The sequence below is a fragment of the Acinonyx jubatus genome, chromosome E1 (genome assembly GCF_027475565.1).
Source record: "Acinonyx jubatus isolate Ajub_Pintada_27869175 chromosome E1, VMU_Ajub_asm_v1.0, whole genome shotgun sequence".
Taxonomy (NCBI): Eukaryota; Metazoa; Chordata; class Mammalia; order Carnivora; family Felidae; genus Acinonyx; species Acinonyx jubatus.
Window position 1 is genome coordinate 54,942,809 of NC_069397.1, and position 18,401 is coordinate 54,961,209.

The 18,401-nt window shown below is 59.6% G+C and overlaps 2 protein-coding genes and 1 long non-coding RNA gene across 13 annotated transcripts in view; 1 reads left to right on the forward strand and 2 right to left on the reverse strand.

Annotated features, from left to right (window-relative positions):
* Nucleotides 1-706: 706 nt before the first annotated feature.
* FOXJ1 (forkhead box J1) lies at nt 707-5,787 on the reverse strand. Its single transcript, XM_027052569.2, has 3 exons — nt 5,169-5,787; nt 3,974-4,639; nt 707-2,179 (listed from the first exon to the last, which is right to left on the reverse strand). The coding sequence occupies exons 2-3, from the start codon at nt 4,469-4,471 to the stop codon at nt 1,424-1,426; spliced, it is 1,254 nt and encodes a 417-aa protein (XP_026908370.1). The 5' UTR covers nt 4,472-4,639; nt 5,169-5,787; the 3' UTR covers nt 707-1,423.
* LOC113597048 (uncharacterized) lies at nt 4,277-13,274 on the forward strand. Of its 5 annotated transcripts, none has more exons than XR_008294297.1 (3): nt 4,277-5,939; nt 6,033-8,820; nt 9,228-11,610. It is a non-coding gene; the product is annotated as an uncharacterized LOC113597048 (long non-coding RNA). The 5 variants fall into 5 exon arrangements; XR_008294293.1 differs by lacking the exon at nt 4,277-5,939 and adding an exon at nt 12,539-13,274 and having other exon boundaries at nt 8,684-8,820; nt 9,228-12,434; XR_008294294.1 differs by lacking the exon at nt 4,277-5,939 and having other exon boundaries at nt 8,684-8,820; nt 9,228-10,112; nt 10,219-11,610.
* RNF157 (ring finger protein 157) overlaps nt 6,499-18,401 on the reverse strand; it is an 81,601-nt gene continuing 69,698 nt past the window's right edge. For 2 of the 7 annotated variants that reach the window (XM_053212383.1, XM_053212388.1), the window contains exons 15-19: nt 18,000-18,187; nt 17,658-17,723; nt 16,593-16,641; nt 14,682-14,792; nt 6,499-9,231 (exon numbers count right to left, since the gene is read on the reverse strand). In XM_053212383.1, the coding sequence (XP_053068358.1) occupies nt 9,110-9,231; nt 14,682-14,792; nt 16,593-16,641; nt 17,658-17,723; nt 18,000-18,187 (536 nt within the window). In that variant the 3' untranslated portion in view covers nt 6,499-9,109. Of the gene's footprint in view, nt 9,232-10,905; nt 10,947-12,433; nt 12,657-13,369; nt 13,964-14,681; nt 14,793-16,592; nt 16,642-17,657; nt 17,724-17,999; nt 18,188-18,401 lie in introns of those variants that run through there. The other 5 variants (XM_053212384.1, XM_053212389.1, XM_053212386.1 and 2 more) reach the window with 5 other exon arrangements.

The following is an 18,401-nucleotide window of genomic DNA, read 5'->3' on the forward strand; positions in this document are numbered from 1 at the left end:
GTGATGCTGGAGACAGGCCCAGGCCAGGACCGCAGACTCAGGCCGGCGAGCCCAGGCAGGCCCTCGCGGTCAGGGACATGTGAGCGTGTCCCTGGGCATGCTTGGCCCCTGTGAGTCCCCAGGGCCAGGGAGGGGGCTGCGTCTCCTTTGTCGCCCTTTCCCTGGGGACTATGGGTACAATTCTCCCCATTGTGCAGATGGAGGTGCTGAGGCCCAGGCTGGAGGGGACCCCTGAGGACTGCTCCTCAGCCCCTTCCTCCCAGGGTACACAGAGGTCACGGAGAGTTCATCAAGGGGCACTCTGGAGGCCTCAGCGCCCCCACATCTTCCTCCCAGCCAATCCCCTCCTCCCAAACTGGCCCTCGCCTTCTCCTAAAGTTGCAAGCAGGTCCATTTTCAGATTTTTTAAAATTTTATTTTTAAAAATGTTTTATTGTAAATAACTTTCCATGAAAAAGGTTAGGTTGCCCCACAGGGCAGGAGGGTGGATGTGGGAAGCAGACTGAGGGGCTCAGGGGAGAGCGGGACACTCCCCCCTCAGCAAGCGCGGGCAGGGATGCGGGCGATCCGTCCCCCCCACCCCCCCCCCCACCATTCCTGGTCCCAGAGGTTCTAGCAAGCTCCATCCCTCCCAGTTAAGCCTCAGCTACAGCTACACTCACTACATTAGTCTGTCTGTCCCCTCCCCACTGCAGCTCAGCTGCCCCTGCCCCCAACCCCCAGAACCCCAACTCCCCCACTGCTCTCTGCCTCAAAGATTAGGGATTTACACTCTTTGCCCCCACCTCTAGGGATGGGGCCAGGCAAAGACCCCAGAGGCCTTAGAAAACCTCCTCGCCCACCAGGCTCCCCGACCTCATTCTGTCTCTGCCTTCTGTCCCCTCCCCCCTCCTTCCCCAGGCCCAGGGGGAAGGCTTTGCCCGGAGGGGCCTCCAGGGGGTTAATTTGCTGTCACCTAATTAGCATTTGTTGTACCTGGGATCTTTCTCTGGATAGAGACCTGGGGAGGACAGCGGGAGAGGAGGGAGAGGTGTCATAGTTGAGGCACCCAGGGGCGGGCCCTGTACTGTTACTCCCCAGCTCAGGCCAGTGCCCCTCCACGTGCAGCCCCCACTGTGCGGGGCCGGAGCCCGTCCCTGGGGCAGGAAAGAGGAGGATCAATGAAACACTGTGTGTGCGGCAAGGGGCCGGGGAGGCAGCAGTTCTGGTCCTGGGCCTCGGCTCTCAGCCTCCTGGGCTGGAATCTGAAGGCAGCCCGGGCTGGGGGCCGCAGGGCCTCGTGGGGCCAGCCTCGGGAGACCTGGCCCAGCTCCTGCCCGGGGCGGTAGGGTGTCCGTGGGCCTGTGCCGGGTGGGTGGGTGGGGGGGTGCATTCTGGGCCCTGACGCGGGCACTGTCCGGAGCTGGGGGCGGGGCCTGGCCTCTTACAAGAAGGCGCCCACGCTGGCCCAGTCTTGCAGGTCGGCGGCCAGGGTGGCGTCCCCGGCCTCGAAGAGGGGCTCCGGGGGCAGGCAGCCACTGCCGCTCTCGTCCCAGGGGTGCTGCAGGAAGGACGTGGCCAGGAAAGTCTCGTCGAAATCCAGGCTGTCGGCCGCCTGCTCCACCGAAGGCCCCCAGGTCGCGGGGCAGTCGATGTGGCGGCCGTGGACGGTGAGGTCCACGTCCCCGTGCGAGGCGGGGCTCAGCGGCGGGCTCAGCTCCAGGGCCTCCAGGGTGCCCAGCTCGCCGCCCAGAGCGCCGGCCTCGAAGATGGCCTCCCAGTCAAAGTTGCCTTTGAGGGGCTCCAGCTCGCCCTGCTCCTCCTGGGTCAGCAGCAGGGTGCTGGGGGCCCGCGGGACCTTGGCCACCCGCTTGGGCAGCGGCTGCTTGCGCTTGTGCCCCAGCCTGCCCTCGCCCGCCTCCCCGGTGGCCTCCTCAAACTCCCGCAGCAGCTGCTGGGCCTCGGTGTTCACGGTCAGCGGCCCGGCCCACGGGGCGGCGCCGGGCTCCTGCGAGGCCTGGCGGGCGAAGGCCGGGTGGATGTGGACCGGGGGCAGCCGCCGCTTCTTGAAGGCCCCGCTCAGCAGCCGCTCGGCGTACTGGGGGTCGATGCGCCAGAAGCCCCCCTTGCCGGGCTCGTCCTTCTCCCGAGGCACTTTGATGAAGCACTTGTTCAGGGACAGGTTGTGGCGGATGGAATTCTGGGCACGGGGAAGGGAGGGGGAGAGGAGAGAAAGAGGTCGGCTGGGTGAGCCGGAAGGGCCGGCGATGGGGGGGGGGGCGACTCGTGCTCCTGCCCGCAGGGGAGGAGGGACGGACACAGCGCTCTGACCGGTGGCTCTGGGACACAGGCCACAGGGCACCGGCGGCCAGGAGTGCGGCCGGGGGGCTTTTGTTCCCTGTTGCCGGGATATCCGCCTGCTCAGTCATCCGAGCCCTGAGCCGCAGGGTGGCTCTCAGGGCCACCCCGGCCTGCCCTCCCTCCCTTACCCCACCGCTTGCGGTCTCTGGCCAAAGGCTTCAGCTCCCCCAGGGCCTGGACGGCCATCTCACTCCGCCTGGGCCTGGGCCTGGGCCTGGGCGTGGCGGGCCCTGTTTGTGAAGAGTGGGTGGGTTGAAAGGTGGGGGTGGGGAGTGCTGGGCTGTGGAGGGTGTGAGGGTGTGTGCTCTGAGCGTGTGTAGGGATGAAGTGGGGGGATCTGATGCCTTGCCCTGTTTGTTGAGCCCCTGCTGGCCTGCCCTCCCCACTCCCCCCCCCCCCCCCCGAAGGCTGTGAGGCCTCAGTTGATTATTACCCAGCCTGGAGCACAGCACTCATTCCTGACGCCCAAGTCCCGAGGCCTAAGCTTCACGGGCTTGGGGGAGGAGAGAAGGGGGGGGGGGGTCTCTGCTTTCTCATCGAGGGTACAAATGACACTTGCCCCAGTCAGGGCCCCAGCAAGTGTGGAATGGCCTGGGACTGGGATTCTGCAGCCTGCTCCCGGTGGGTGCCCCAGGGAAGAGTCTGGGCGTTCTGGGGCCTCTCTCTCCAACTAGACCCTGATCTAAAGTGGAAGGCTCATATCTGCTTGGCCTCAAATCACCACTCTGCCTTGTTCATTCCTAGGTGCACAGTCTTGTCCAAACCACGCCAGGGGACAGGAGTTTAGGGCCCAGAAGGCAGAGCAGGTGGGTGGGTAGTGGCCCCCCAGTAAGGCTGGGATGTTTACATGGAGGCTCGGGCCCCTTGGCTGCTCTGTGCCAGGTTCCGGAGACTTGGAACATGAAGCCAGTGAGTGCGGCAGGGAGAGCCCCTGTGGAAAGCACCTGGCCCAGGTAATTGTCCCCCCGGGGAGGTTGACTGAGAAGAGGGGGAGGACAGGAGGCAGGAAACTGAGGAGGAGTTGGGTGAGGGGCTGGGGCAGCAACGTTACTTTAGGAAGGCCCCACAGTCCCTCCAGGGGGACACAGCTGGCCTTCACATGCCATGTCCCCCCACCCCCAGCCCACCTCCACTGGCCAACTGCAACAAGACAGAATGCAGAGCCTGGCAGGGGCCATGCTCCAGCATCCCATTCTGAGTTGGGCCTTGACAGACTGTCCTTGGGCAGGGCGGTGTCTAGGAATTCTAGGACTTGGGACAAAAATGTGTCCCTTAGTCCATCATCCTCTCTTAGAGGGCCATGTCCGCGCATAATCCGGCCCTGGTCTTCGGGCTGGGTCTACTGGATGAGCGACAGGTGTTTTCCCCATGAATTTTGGGATCTGCATCCTTTCTAAAGCCCTTTCAACCTCCTCCCTCCTCTCTCTCTGAAGTCAAAGGGGGGGGGGGGGGCAGTTCCAAGCACTGGGCTCCCTTGAGGTCCTTCCTCCACGGCCTTCCTCCCTTGGGGCCCTGCCTGCACAGCGAGCCTACTCGGCGTGCGGACCTGGGACCTAAGTCCAGTCAGTCTGCCCCGCGTGGGGAGAAAGGAGGTGAGTGGGGAGGGAGCGGCCGCCACCTGCACCTCCCCTACCTGCCAGGTGGGATCAGCGTGGCGGAAGTAGCAGAAGTTGTCCGTGATCCACTTGTAGATGGCCGACAGGGTGATCTTGGTGGCCTTGCTGGCCTGCATGGCCATGCAGATGAGCGTGGCGTAAGAATAGGGCGGCTTCACACTCGGGTTGGTGGCGTAGTCCACGTCGTCGGGGGGCGGGGCCTGCAGCCCCGGGGGAGCGCTCCGCGACGTGCATGACGACGTGGGCTTACCCGGAGTGTGCGGCTGCCCCAGGCAGGCGGGATCGGCCGCCAGGGGCGACCCCGGCGCGACCGAGCCTGGCACCTGGTGATAGCCGTGGGGGTCGGTGCCCCCCGGCGGCAGGGCGGGGGCCTTGGCGTTGAGAATGGAGAATTCCTGCAGCCACTGCAGGCTGGTCAGGCTGTCGTCCAGGGCGTCGGGCTCCTCCAGGCCGCCCTCCGGCCCCGCCTCCTCCGCCTCCCCTGCACCCGAGAGGCGTAGCCAGCTCTCCGCCATGTCTGCGGGGACCCTCCGAGGGGGCGGTCAACATCCACGGCTGAGCCGGGGGTAGCCCGCCGCGCTCTCCGGCCCGCTGACTCCCGCGGCTCCAGTTACAGGGCCTCCCGGACGCGCGCTTCCATCCCGCGACCAGGGGGTCGCCTCCTCGGAAGACCGGTGTGGTTCCTGCGAAGGACCACGGCGGGAGCTGAGCACTTTCCCCACCCTCGATGGGAGAGTGTGTGCGAGGAGGGGGAGGCTCCTCTAAAATCGTCCCCGCTGCTGGGGAGGATCTTTGCTGGCCGAGGTCTGGGAAACAGAACCAGTGCCCTGGGGTCCGACCCCCGCTGTGTCCATCGCACTCTTTTCCTCTCCGAGGTTTTAGAGGAGACTTTCTTTACTGGGTATCCGAGGCTATCACCTTCTCCCCCAGAGCAGGAGATCAACCCTCTCACAACAAATGGAAACGGGGCGAGGGAGCCCAGGAGGGCAGAGGCCAGAGACGCGGAAGTCGTCTGATTTTTGAAGAGATATTAGGATGGGGGGTAACGGGGAAGGAAGGAAACAGGATAGGAATTACAGGGGGCGAGAAGTAAGTGTCCCCCAAACTCAGATGTCATGCCCGGGTCCACCAATTCACTCGAGGACGGATGGGAGAGCGGGCTGGTACAGACACCCTCCCTTCCCGCGGCCAGCAGCCGTCTCAGTCCCTTACCTGGCTCAGAGCGCAGCCCGGGCCAAAGGAAGGTTCTGGAAGAAGTTCCTCCCACCCCCCGCGGCTCTCTGTACCCAGCTCGAGTGCCCCGCCAGCGCCCCTTGTCGCCCCCCCGCCCGACGGCGCCTCTCTGAGCGCTGGTGGCCCCCGGACCGGCATTAAGTAGCCGCTGCAAAGGCTTCTTCTGCTGCCATGGCGACGCTCCGCCCCCATAAACAGCTTCCGCTGCTGCTATTGGCCAGTGCGTTTCTAAGGAGATCGCGGGCTCTAGCCACTCTCTCTGGCGGTAACTCTCCTCGAACTCCCTCCTTCTGCCGCCCTCTCCCGCGCCACCCAGCCCCCCTACCCGCCACCGCGTCCCGGCTCCGCGCATTCCCGCTCGAGGGCCCCGCGCAGGACTCGGAGAAGCGCGCGGCTCTCACCCGAGGCCCCCGGCACGCCCGCGAGCCGTCCGCCGGGGCAGCCGCACTCCCGCCCTCGCTCCCTTCCTGTCCCGGCTGCTCCGGGCGTCCACGGCTCCGCGGACGGAGCCAGGGGCGCGGGGGCCAAGGCTGGGAAGGCTGGGAGCCGGCTCAGGCTCGGGAATCGTGTGCTTGGGGTTTCCTTTCCTCTCCTCTGGGCTCACGTTTCTGTGCCCTTTCCCACCCTCCCGACCCTGAGTGTCGTCTGGGTGCCCGCGGGCAGGTCTGACTCTCCGATGCCACCTGCCTCTCAGGCCCGCAGCAATGGCTGCACCGATCCCAGGCACACCAAGGCGAGCAGGGTTTCCCGGTAAGCGGCTCCCTCCCCACCCCTGCATTCGGCAAGGTTCCCGGAAGCTGACTTTCCAGAGGCTTCTGCGGAAGCGCTCTCCCTCCTTTTCAGATAGCTGAGGGAACAAAGCCGGCGAGTGAAACTCACAGAGGTCACAGACTTGCGGAATTCTCCTAGCAGGGTCATTCGCCCCGTTCATTTCACCAGCTTTCTAGTGGCATGGACTAAAGGTAGGGGGACACCAGGGGCTGCTTCCTCCCCTCCTCCTGGTCTCTGGCCGGTCACCAGCTTTCCTGCTCTTCAATTATTGAGGAGCTGCAGTGACGGAAGTTCTCCGGTTTAAGGGTGAGGGTGGGGTGAGGGCTCCTTACTCAGGCCTCTGCCCAGAAGCTGGAGGGCAGGGCGTGGGAAGCCCGTGTCCTCAGGGTGGCCCCTCAGCTCCCACCTCCCACGCGGAGCAGGTCTTTCCCTACTTTCTGCCTCCCCCACTCCGCCATCTGGAGATTCTCTTGAGGAAAAATGTTTGAGTGCTGGAGAAAGTCGGACAGAAACTTTCACAAATGAGCCAAGGACACAGTTAATAGCTCTCCTTCCCTTGTAAACAGTTTTATTCGTTTTAAAGAATCATGCAGCAGTCCATAAATATTGCATCCTTGATGTCCCCACTGTAGTGTGCCCACGAGTGTACTCCAGGGAGTGAGGGGTACACAGATGGCACAAACAGTACACACACACACACACACACACTTGCACACACCAGGTGTGCAGGTCCTAAAGCAAAGTGATCAACCAGCATGCCAAGATCAGGTGGACAGGACACCAACTCTCCCCAGGCGAGACAGCTCAAAGTGTGCGGCTCTATGCCCAGGAGATGCCCCAGTGCGGGCATAAACTCCAATGGGTGGAGCTGGGTGGGGAAGGAAGGAAGGCTCCATGCGGCCGGGATCAGCACACCACCTGGAGGCCACAGGAACCTCGGGCCAGAGTTGGCAGGAGAAGCCACAGGCCTCCAGAAGTCTGTGCCCTTGTGCGAGAGGCCAGGCCCCATCCCATCCTCACTGGGCCAACTGCTCATAACACAACTGTCTCCGGATGACGGACTGGGTGCGGCAGGGTCAGGAGCTGCCCTGTTCCCTGACCAAGCTGACTAAAGACCAGCTCCTTTGGATGGGATGTTTCTGCTTGCCTCAGAGCCAAATGAGAACAAAGAGGTAGGGGAGACAGAGTGACGGAGACACAGAGGGATCGGTCTGAGAAACAGGAGTGAAAGGGCCATTTCTGACCTGGGCATGTCTTGATTATGGAACCAAGACCTTAAAGAATCTTTCTGAGCCTCTTGCTGGGGGAGGACCCAGCCTGTGCTGTAAGGAAGGACACAGACCCTCCAGGAGGGGTGATGATAATGGTTTTCTCTCAGGGCTCCCGGCCACTGTGGCAACTGTTTACCTACATCTCCTTCATCTTGGGTAACACCACACGGTGAATACTACCTGCCGAGAGGGGAGGGAGGCTGTGGGCCGCTACCCCCGGCTGAGGGAAGATCCCCATTCCCTGGGGCTTAAACTTCAAGGAAATCAGGCAGTGGGGTTATTGCTCTGACCTCAACCGCAGAAGGGGCCGTAAGGATGTCGGGGGGAAAGGACAGGAGTCGGGCCTGAAGCAGCAGGGTCCAGAAGCCCCGGCAGGGCCTCAGAGAGGGGGACATGGGGACTCAAGACAGAAGCTTAGATTCAGGCATGACTCACATATCGTGTCTGTTGGGACAGCAGGCCTTCCCCCCACCAGGGCAGGCCCTGAGCCATAACCACTAGGCTGGGCAAGGGTCACCACCGCCTGGCAGTGCAAAGAAGCCACACGGAAGGGGTGAAGGATTCCCTGGGCACGGGGCTCACTATGGGGTGTTGGGGACGACCCTGAAAGGCTCTTCCAGGGTAACAGTTCCAAATACAAAGACAGGCCATCATGATGGTCAGAGCCTAAAGGCTCTGTGGTCTCTGGGCCTCATAAATTGCTGTATCTAACTCTGCTACTCTATCTCATGCTCCACTAAAAGACCACCTTTTCCCAAAGCCAACAGACACATCTGTGCAAGAACTGTGCGGAGCCACCAATGACAACACTGTCCAGAGAGGAGGAACTCCCAGCAGCTTACAGCCTGGCCTCGCTGTTTTAGACTTTTGTTGACATGCCTCGCATGGGGCTGAGGAGAGGTGGCAGGGGTGGGGGTGGGGATGGTGCATATGATCTGAACCACAGAATCTCTGAATCTCTAAAGAGCCTGTGGGAGGAGTGCCTCCCCCTCCCCTGCTCAGGCTCGGCAGGTCTGGAAGGCAGGGAAGGGTAACACTTGGGGTGGGGAGGCCCCGGCTCCACGTGTGCCACTTCCTGTGGGACTCCTGGGCACCGACTTGAGAATCACTGTTCCACCCCTCTCTCAACCTATTTCTTCAACTATTGACAAAAAGGGGTGGGGACAGGGACAACAGATAGAAGACCACCACCGGACCGGGCTGTGGTGAGGGAATGTGAGAACATCCGACAGCTCCTAACACAGGTGCCTGGCACACCTGTGGTCAAAGGTGTGGTCAAAGATGTGTTTTCTGAAAGGTCACCTTAGGATGGAGTCCCAGGCCTTCATGAACGCACCTGCTCCTAAATAACCCTCCCGAGGGTCATCACGTAACTGGGGGATTCTCAGATTCGAGGCCTCCTTCCTAAGCACACAGATGCACGAGGCACAGGGGACCAGCTCTGTGACCAGACCAGATGTTCCAGAGACCAGAAAATGCCAGAGGGGTGTTTGTAATGAAGCTGCCAAGACTCCAGGTCTTCTTGGTTGTGCCCCCTAAGGAGAAAAAGATGCACGAGGAGCAACCAGCCCGTGGACCTGAAGGTCAAGGTGGGTACCTTCCAGAGAGTCTCTGCAAGAGGTCTCATGAGCTGCAGTTCACGGAGAGGCTTCGGCCCACGAGGAGAGAGGAGGCTGCCAGTTCCTTCTGGGTGGGTAAGGGTGGGGATTACGGAGGACACTGGGCCGGGAGCGGGGGCAGGCTGACCTCCACGTCTAGCTTGCATCTGGGTGTAGAGAGTCTTCGAGGTTTCGCTGAGGATGCCGAGGAGGCCAGCAGTCCAGTGAGGCCGGGATAGAACGTGAGGGTGGCAGGGAGCCCAGGGACGGGCTGGGGCGCTCACACGGCCAAAGGACCCCACACGCAAGGCCTGTCCTGGGGGTCCTCCAGGCTGCCGGATGGTAAGCGCGGGCGCTGTGTGTGCCGACGACTGACAACGTTGTCATCGGCCTGCCAGGTGCCTGGAGAAGAGAAAAGAAGGGGATAGGAGCCAGACCCCCGGCCAGGTCCGGATGGCATCTGCAGCAGGACAGCCCAGGAGTTCGGCACGGAAGCTAGCAGGATGCGTGTTACCTGAGACCCCCATGTGTGTGCAGGCCACAGCGAAGGAGAGAGAATTGGGCGAGGTGGGCACCCAGGGGGCAGGGGGCTGTCCCTGTCCTAATGGGCTAGGGACAGTCACGGCCACCATGGACTGCAGAGAAGAACATACAGAGTATTTCTCGTTCTGTGCACCTGCCCTGCAATCCACTTCTGTGTCTTTGTTTTGAAGTTTGCCTAGATGTTATGGGGGGTCGGGCTGAGGTTTTCCCCAGGGCAGGAAGCAGTGGAGGGGAGTGAGAAGAGCGTGTTAATTTGGGCTCAGTGTCAGTGTTTGCCGTGGGAGCTGGGAGGGGCAGGATGGGGCTGGTTGCTCAGCAGGGTGCCAGGGACAGAAAGGGGGGGGGGGCGCAGGTGTGACGGGGCCACCTGCTGCTCTTCATCTCTGTCCACCCGAGCAGCCCTCTGGGGTCACCATCAACCCTGGGAGACACCAGCCTGAGAGCCTTGGGGTCGCCCAGGCAGCACCCACAAAACTCTTGTCCTCCCCCAAACCCGCCACGGCTCCTGCACAAGGAGCACTGGCTGCCTGGTCTAGAAGCCTATTCTTGGCTCCTCCGTCCTTCGTGCTCTGTATTTCATCCGTCACTACCTCCTGTCTGTCATCAGAAAACCCGGGCTTCTCTCCTGGCTCATGACTGACGGACTGACCGCGTGCTCCTGGGCGGAAGCCTTGATTCACCCACCCATCGAATGGGAGCAGAGTGCTCTCCTCACAGGGCTGCTGGGACGACAAAACAAGGTGACATGGGAGTGTGCTGAGCAGGGCGTGCCTTATCCAGGCTGCCCTCTTCTCTCCCCGGGGTCTCCCCTCAACTCTCGTGCTGGCCCCGACTGCCTTTTCCCAGTGGCGCCCTCCAGCGCAGTGCAAAGCTCCCTGTGACACAGAGGCTCCCGGGGAAGACCTGACTCCACGGGGCCCACCGGACCTCCAGGCTGCGCCCCCCCAGGTGGTGCCCCCAGCCCGACTGCGGCCACAGTGTGCACCTCAGACAGCGAGGGAACCGCCAGGCCCTTGGCCTCCTCCGTCAGACTGCAAGCTCTTCTGGGCAGGCCTGGCCCTCAGAGGACTCATGCAGGGGACAGGCTGGGCTGAGCCGGTGCAGAGGGAGGGCCCAAGGCTCACTGTGCTCGTGTTTGAGGGGCTCAGCCTCACGCCAGGGCCCGCCCAAGACCCTTTCACGGCCCGCACACTAGGACTGAGTAGCTATAAACTGCGTATCTCCCAGAAGTGCCCTGGTGTGATCATCCATCTAAAGGCTCTGGCGGCGGTGTGTGGGGGGGGGGAGGGGGGGGGCCGGCCCTGGGGCAGAGAAGTGAGTGGAACAGAAAATTCGCGGTGTCTCTCGAATCTAGATGGAAGCTGGAGATTTCAATTCCCTGGAGTCTAGGACATGGGCCAAAGTGCATTCTCCTCTAAGGGAGGCTCTCTTCAGTGTGACAGGATGGACAGAAGGCAAGATTGCCCTTTAAGTCAGGAACCCCCAAATACAATGAGATGTTTGTTCACTTATATAATTTGGTAGATCTCATACCTATTCCTCAATGTTTATGGGGCAGGACTCCGGAACTGCGGCTGTTCGGTAGGAAAGACCAAAAGCAAACGGTGAACGAGAGAGAAGACACACATGCATGCACAAAATAAAATCCACGCCACCGCCGCCGCCAACCAGCACGCCACGAAACACCGGACCGACAGGCCGCCCTCACTCTGAACTCACACGAGTGCCTGCTACAGACTCCACCGCTCTAGAACCCTGAGCCAGGGCCTGGAACCATCCTGCCGTAACAGACTCAACACTCAGACCTGAAGGATCTGTTCTCGCGGCTTCTTAATTCACTCCGTGGCGAGGGGAGGGTTAGCAGCAATCACGTGGTGCCCTTCCTGCTCCCCCCCTCCCCCCCAAAAGGACTCCGAGGGGCCCTCAGCAGAACCCTGCTGCTGCTCCCGGGTCACGTGTGCAAAGGGGGAGCCTGGCCGCAGAGGGCAACCGGCTCACAGACGGGGCTTCCCGAACACATGCTCCCACTGGGTCCGGCCCTTCAGCCAGAAACTGGAGCTTGTTGACTGAAAATCTGTCGCGGCGACAGATCAAGGTGCCTTTCCATTTAGAGGATGGGAAACAGGAGGGCAGAGAGACCTCTAGAGGTAGATTTGGGGAGCACATTTAGGGGAATTCTGCACACCCCTTTCCCAGCTCTACCAAGCCCCTGATTAAATAAATGTAGGCGCTCTGACAGTTTGATTGTCTTGTGGAGTTTCCAGGGGAAAGAGAAACCTAATTCAGATTTCTCCTTCACGTCTAGGAAATATGAACTCTCCTAGGTGCATCTCAGCCTCGGGTTATGAGGCTTGAAGACAGGAGGAAACTGGATTGCAAGTTTTTGCCGGTATTGCTGTGCTTCGCTGGATATGTCCCCTCCTGCACACTGTGGTCATTTAACAATGTATCTCTATTTCCACTAACACACCCAAATTATGTTGGCTTTTTTTTCCCCCCTATCACCTACACTACCCAGAACCTTATCACTTACTCTACACAGACTTGTCACTGGTCCTCTGGCCACTATGTCGCCACCTGCGTGGTATGTCATCCAATTCCTTGGAGCCACATCCACTCAGCATGGCTTCACGGTCCCAACCTGCTCACCACCTGCACCAGTCGACTTAGGCTCCCTCCCCTTGAGACCTTTTAGAACACTCTCAGAACACACCACCCCCTTGGTCTTGGAGCCCAAGAAGGCCCAGAAGCTTCTTAGGGGAAGAAGGGCTGGAAGGCCACGGGTGCCCTCTCAGTGACACTCCCACAAGTGGGATAGGAGTGGTGAGGACGGGGACCTGCGTGGTCTTCGTCACGGGCCGGGTCTCCCGGCAGAGCACACATGAGCATGGGGAGCGTGGCATGTGGGGCGGGGAGAGCGCGGGATGCTCCCCTTGGCTCCGCTTCTCATCAGCCCTCCGCGACGGGAGTGGCGCCACCCGGAGAGGGAAACCGACTCGAGCAGAGACCAAGTGCCTGAGAAGCTGTCCTGGTGGCCGCGGAACACGGAGCTGAGCCAGCCTGTGGGTATCCCAGAGGATGGTTTGGACTTAACAGCTGAGCGCGAAGAGGCCTATTTATTCCACTGGACCTACCAGAGCGGATACGCCTGTTATTAATCCAACAGATGCTTCCAGAGAGTTCCCCAGCAGGCTGCTACCAGTGTGATGCTAACGGTAGAACCAGAGGAACATTTGGCCGAGAAAGCAGATGCGCCTTCCCTCTCCTCTAAGAGCCCTTGAGACCTGTGGTGAGAGGGCACAAGGGGCCACCTCAAGTGCTTCTACCTGAGTCGCTCTCCCGACAGGCGTCACAGGCATTTGGCTGCACATCTGGCTTGGACTGTGAACCTAGCTTAATCCCAGCGCGCTGGCTCTTGAGAGGAACCCCGGGCGTCCTTTCGTCTTCCCGCAGTCCCGCAAGTGGAATAAATATCAACAAGCAGGTTGGCCAGAGAGAGTCAGGAGGCGGAGGGAGCGGAAGGAACAAAGTCAGTTTCCACCAGCATGGTTGGCTAAAACCGTTCCTGGCAGCCCCCTCTGCCAGAAAACGGGGGTGAGGGGGAGCCCCTCGAGGGAGACAGGAGCCTAGCAGAAGGATGGCTGCTAGTGAGCTGCCACAGACACAGGGCAGAGAGGACAGAGATGTCATCAGTCCCGACTCGTGCCCCAGGATGCCAATTCAAAACGACTCGTCCTCATAATGCTTGCCACAGAAGCATCCCCATTTTTTGTGGAACAGGGACTCATCTATTTTGACAAATATTTTTTTCTCAGAAAATCTCCTACTGAGTGCAGGCCCTCGCCAGTTAGGACCGGAGACCTAGGCAGAAGCCTCTGGCATGTGCACACGCCCAGCAAGCTTGGTGTCGGGCACAGCATGGCTGGCGGGGGGGGGGGGGGGGGGGGGCGCGGGGACAGTGCTGGCGCAGAGTGAACATGAACTTCCATACGAGGTCTACATAACATAAATGAGCTTCAAAAGAAACAAACCAGACAGACAGATTTACATTTGGCAAAAAGACGTGAAAAACAAACGGACAGACGGAAGCAAGATACGGAGTGGGAAGGCAGGAAGTGAAGTGTGCCTGGGCCCCACAGCTCCAGTCCAGGCCTGACACGGCATCTTTTGTCCTCACTGAACGTGAAGAGTCCTGGGCAGGATCTTCAGGACAAACTAAATAGAAAACAACCGGAGAGGCCTTTGAAAGGCTGGAGAAAACGCCTTCTGGGGATTACGGCTTCCCCGCCACAAGCCTGTGTGGGGCAGGGCGTGCGAGTCCCCGTGTCTCTCCCAGGCTGACGGAGAGCGGCCACCACAGGAGGCTGTGCTGTTCCGACGCCTCTAGCTGCTTCGCTGAGCGAGTAAAGCACTGGACCCATGATGTGACGTGGCTGTTCTGAAGTTCAAATAAGTCTCCATTTCAGGGGATGTTGAAGAGATTTACAGACACCACAACGTGGATGACCATCTCTGCTGTGAAACCAGGAGGGCGGTTTTGACCTAGTCTACCCGGCCGTGACTCGGCTTCAGAGGAGGGGTTCGTGGAGCCCTTGAACGAGCACATGGAATAGAAGGGGGTGGGTGCTTAGCGGGATTAATGCGGTTCCCGTATAGGAAGTTATCCCAGGTTCGGCTTAGTATCATGAGAGGGAAAAAGGGGGCCTATCGATAGTCCTGACTCAACTCAAAGTCAGGGCTCCGGGGAGCATAGTCACCCTCGACCCCTGACTTCTCCCCTGGGATCCAAGTCTAGTAAGTACAATGCAAATGTAACCCAAAGCTCACTGGATCACAGAGCCATTTGCTAGTCTAAAAAATGTCGGCTTTCAAATTCCTCCCTGTTCCTCTGAAGAGCTACGGATCCCCTTTCCAAAGGCTCAGGCTATCTTTCCAAGACCTTCTTAGAGAGGCGGGGTCTGCCTCAAACTTCCTGTTGATGAAAACAAGACCAGGCTACCTGCCACGGGGCCTGCAGGATGGGGGTGGAAGGCTGCTTGGTCAGGCCAATTCGGAAGAAGGGGGGTTTTTTACTCCTGTCGTCCTGTCCTCATATTCTTGCTCAGGGCAGGGTGTGCTCTCTGCACAAGTTCAAGGACTCTCCCGAGGCCGCCTCACTTCCTTTCAGCATCTGGCTTCCGGCAGCCTAGCACAGCCCATGCCTTCTTGTAGGAAGGCCGGGGCAGGAGACAGGTGTCCCAGGGTGAGAGCAGGGGTGCGAGCAGGGGAGTATCTCCCACCAAGTTCATGTTCAGCAGACTGCCACTCACCGGGTAAGCAGACCTCAGGGCACAGCTTATTGTCCAGTGCTTTCACGCTTGCGATGCCAAAGTCATTGTTATTGTCACACTCCATACCTAGAAATGCGCGTGTCCTCTGGCCTGTAAGGGAGTTAACGCAGTTAGAGAGGGGCTGGCGGTATTTTTTCTCTGCTTTGCTGTCCTTAAAAAAAAAAAAAAAAAAATCTTAAGGATGGAGACAAAAAAAACCAAATCATATGTTTAAAAAAAAGACAGTAATTAAGTGGGTAAAGAGTGGACAATAAAGGAATCAAATTGTGTGAGGCTGCCTGTGTGCCTGCCCTGTCCTGCCCTGTCTCTCTAACTGGCTGCTTCCCAGCAGGTGCTCAGCCTGCTGGAGGCCGCGGGGCACCGGCTCATGCAGAACCGCACTGGTGTGGACTGCGGCGGGGAAAGCTAGGGAGAGCATCTGCTGAAGCTACCCCTGCTCCTGCCTGGGTCTGGTGTGTGTGTGTGTGTGTGTGGTGTGCACGCACGTGCGTGTTTATGACCACAAGGCTCTGTAAGATGATAAATACATACAACAGACACTAAAAATCTCAGTTTCCATAATTTTGCATATAAAATCAGAATCACCACATTCACAAAATTATGTTTTGTTTTCCTATGAAACTTGTTATTTTGAGGCTGCCTTAAGGGTCTGACCAGAAACCTACAGACATGTGAGGGGAAGGGGAGAGTTTCAGAAGTTATTTTTTCTAGCTCCCCCTGTGCCGCCGTTTTTCTCTTGGTGAAAGGGAGAGGAAAAAACGTAAAACCACCGTGCGGGCCGTGGGATGTCAGGCAGAAACCGCTCGCCACCCTGCAGTTTTCAGAAGCGAGTATTCTATGGGCGGGAAGCAATCACAAAGGGCAACTCAGGGACCTTGAGCGCTGAAGGCATCCACCGAGCAGACGACGCGCCGGGCCCTGTCTTGGGCTGGCGTGCAAGCGTGGCAGGGGCACAGCCTTGGCGGCCGTCCCCTCCTCCTTCAGGGCTTCCTGGTCAGGGGAGAGTGGTCAGGCCAGCATGCACACCCCTGAACTCCCCAAGCAATGGCCAGCGCTAAAGCAGAAGCAGGTAGGATGACATCTGCGTCCGAGCTGCGGCCCGGGTCTGCTCTGGAGGTGCCCTTCTGAGGGAGGAAAGAGACGCTGGCCCCTGGAGCACGTGGTAGTCCATTCCCAGGGGGATTCTCCCAGTACCCCCCACCCCCCGACTCTTCTCACTTCCCTGATCTGAAGATCATTCCTTCTCTCCCAGCCTTGCTAGAAACAAAACTCTTCCATCTGAAGATATAATGGGGGCGTGAGTTACAGTAAAGAAAATTGTGATGATAGCCTACAAACGCTCGTCTACATGGAGCAGCTGGCGTCTGTCGCCTTCTCACCCCTGCTCTGCGCCTACGGGCTCCGAAGGTCCCTCCGCTAGCGAAACGTCAGCCACCTTCTTCACCAAAGCAAAACCAGACCAACTGCCTGACGGTCCTTTCTCCCACGTGGAGGAAACTGTTCTGCTGCTGTTCCTAATCATTGGGGCTGCCAGAGCAGCTCTGGGGGGGCGGGGGGAGGGCTCAGCTGCAAAGCGGAAGCGGGAAGGAAGGAAGGTGATGAGGGTCGCCCAAGAAGCTTCAGAACTTAGTCCACGCGAATTTAGAGCTCCCCGTGCGCTTTGTGAAGCAGCTCCGTCCTGATGTCCTCGGCCCTGAGGCCTCCAAAAAGCCAGGAAGATCGCTGCGGCCCTCAGACCCCCTGCTTGCCTTGATATTCCATCAAGAAGGCCGCCTTTCCCCACCAGGCGCACTGGTGCCACCGAGTCATCCCGGTGTCCCTTTCTGTACCCTTTGAAGAATCCCAAGAGGGGAAATCTAATAAGAGGGAGCGAAAGACCAGGCCTTTTACCATCTTCTTGTGGGGGGGGTCCGTCCTCTTCCTCCATAACATCATTTCCCTAGGACAGAAGGAAGGCGCTATGAGTCTGTAAAAGCAGTAAAATGAATCTGTTGATCAGCTGAAGACAGAAGTAATTGGCCTAATGGTATCTCACTCCAGGGCCTACGTCAATGGCATACATCTCCCGTCGTGTCTGAGGGGCCCGGGAGGCTGAGCAGAGACAGATTTTCCTTGGTGAGGCATGGTCTGCCCGCAGGGACCGCGTCTGAGGCCCGTCACTGATGTGCCCGGGGAATGTCAAGAATAGCCTTGGTAACAGTTTAGCTCATACTGTCTCTGTCTCTTGAAGGTGGAAATAAAAGTTGTCAAATGAAAAGGTAAATAGTAAGATCATGGAACTTTCAGAAATTCCTTTGGGATCCCAAACCCCAACGGGCTCTACTCCCGTGAGAGCATCTGGCTCAAGAAAGAGTGCTAGTGCCCTCACTGTGACCTGGGCCTGTCACGCACTTCCCGAATCCCTTCATCAGGGCATTCTCATACTGAATTGTAATCCTGTCCGCACCATCTGCCATGGGGCTTCTAGACGAACAGGACATTTAGTGACTCTACACACAACATGGGGCTCGAACTTACGACCCTGAGATCAAGAGTTGCAAGCTCTTGTGACTGAGCCAGCCGGGCGCCTCTGCATGAGTCTGTCTATACAGTCAGGGTCGGGGGGGAGGCCAACACCAGGTCACTGGGGTCTTTGTGTCATCCCGTGCCAGGAGGTGCCTGAGACAGTCATTCTGTGTAAATACTGAGCGAACGAAGGACACACACGCTCAGGTGGAGGGTCCGACCCAGAACAGTTCCCTCTAGGACCCATTCCACACCTGCTACGCTGGGACTGGCGCACGGTGCCGTGGGACAGTCCACTGACCAGAGTGCGTGGCCACTCTCCCCTGCACACCACACCCCACCCCCAACCGAGCCAAGCTTGCCACCTTAGGAGGCCTCTTCCAGAACAGCACCCATCCTACCGCGCCCCCCCACCTCCGCCAGCGCCAACAGCCCCACCATCGGCGTTACCTCTGCGTCCTGCTCCTCGGCGGCGAGGCCGACGAAGTTGCTGTCCGGAGATGCTGCCGGCATCACCTGCCACAGAGCAACAGAGATCAAGGCACAGACAGACCCAGCTCGCAGGGCCGCAAAACCGACCTGAGCCCTCGGCACGGAAGTGGCACCAAAGAGAAGGGTCAGAGGTGAGGGGTGTTTGATTCAACGACCCCACCTCGTCTGCCAGGCCCTCCTTCCGAGCCCGGTGGGCACTCGGCAGCTGTCCCCCCGGCAGACCGTGGGGCGAGCTGCCCTGGCCGCGTGTGCCGAGTCACGGCAGCAAGGACTGTCCCCAACCCCGGGCTCCTCCCTCACCTCTCCTTCTTCTGAGGGGGCCCTGCTGGCGGCCCGGGGCGAAGGGAGCGCCTCTCCCTCTTCTTCAGTGCCGGGGGCGATGTAAGAGCCGGACATGGAGGAGACCGTGTCGGTGCTGATCTGGGAGTGGCGGCTCTGGGAGGACACCATGGACATGACGGACTGGGCCAGACTGCTGCTGGCAGGGTCTGGGGAGGCCGGAGCGGAAGGAAGGAGACGGGAGGTCAGGCTTCGCGAGCGGACTGAGGAGCGGACCCACCTCCCTGTGCTCACGCAGCGAGGACCACAGCGGCCACACCGCACCCTTACCTAAAAAGCTTCGGGTTCAAGGTTTTCCGAGGTTCTGCCCCTTTGCATTTTAGAGCTCAGGACTCTACCCCAGGAGCCAGGGTTTGCTCATCT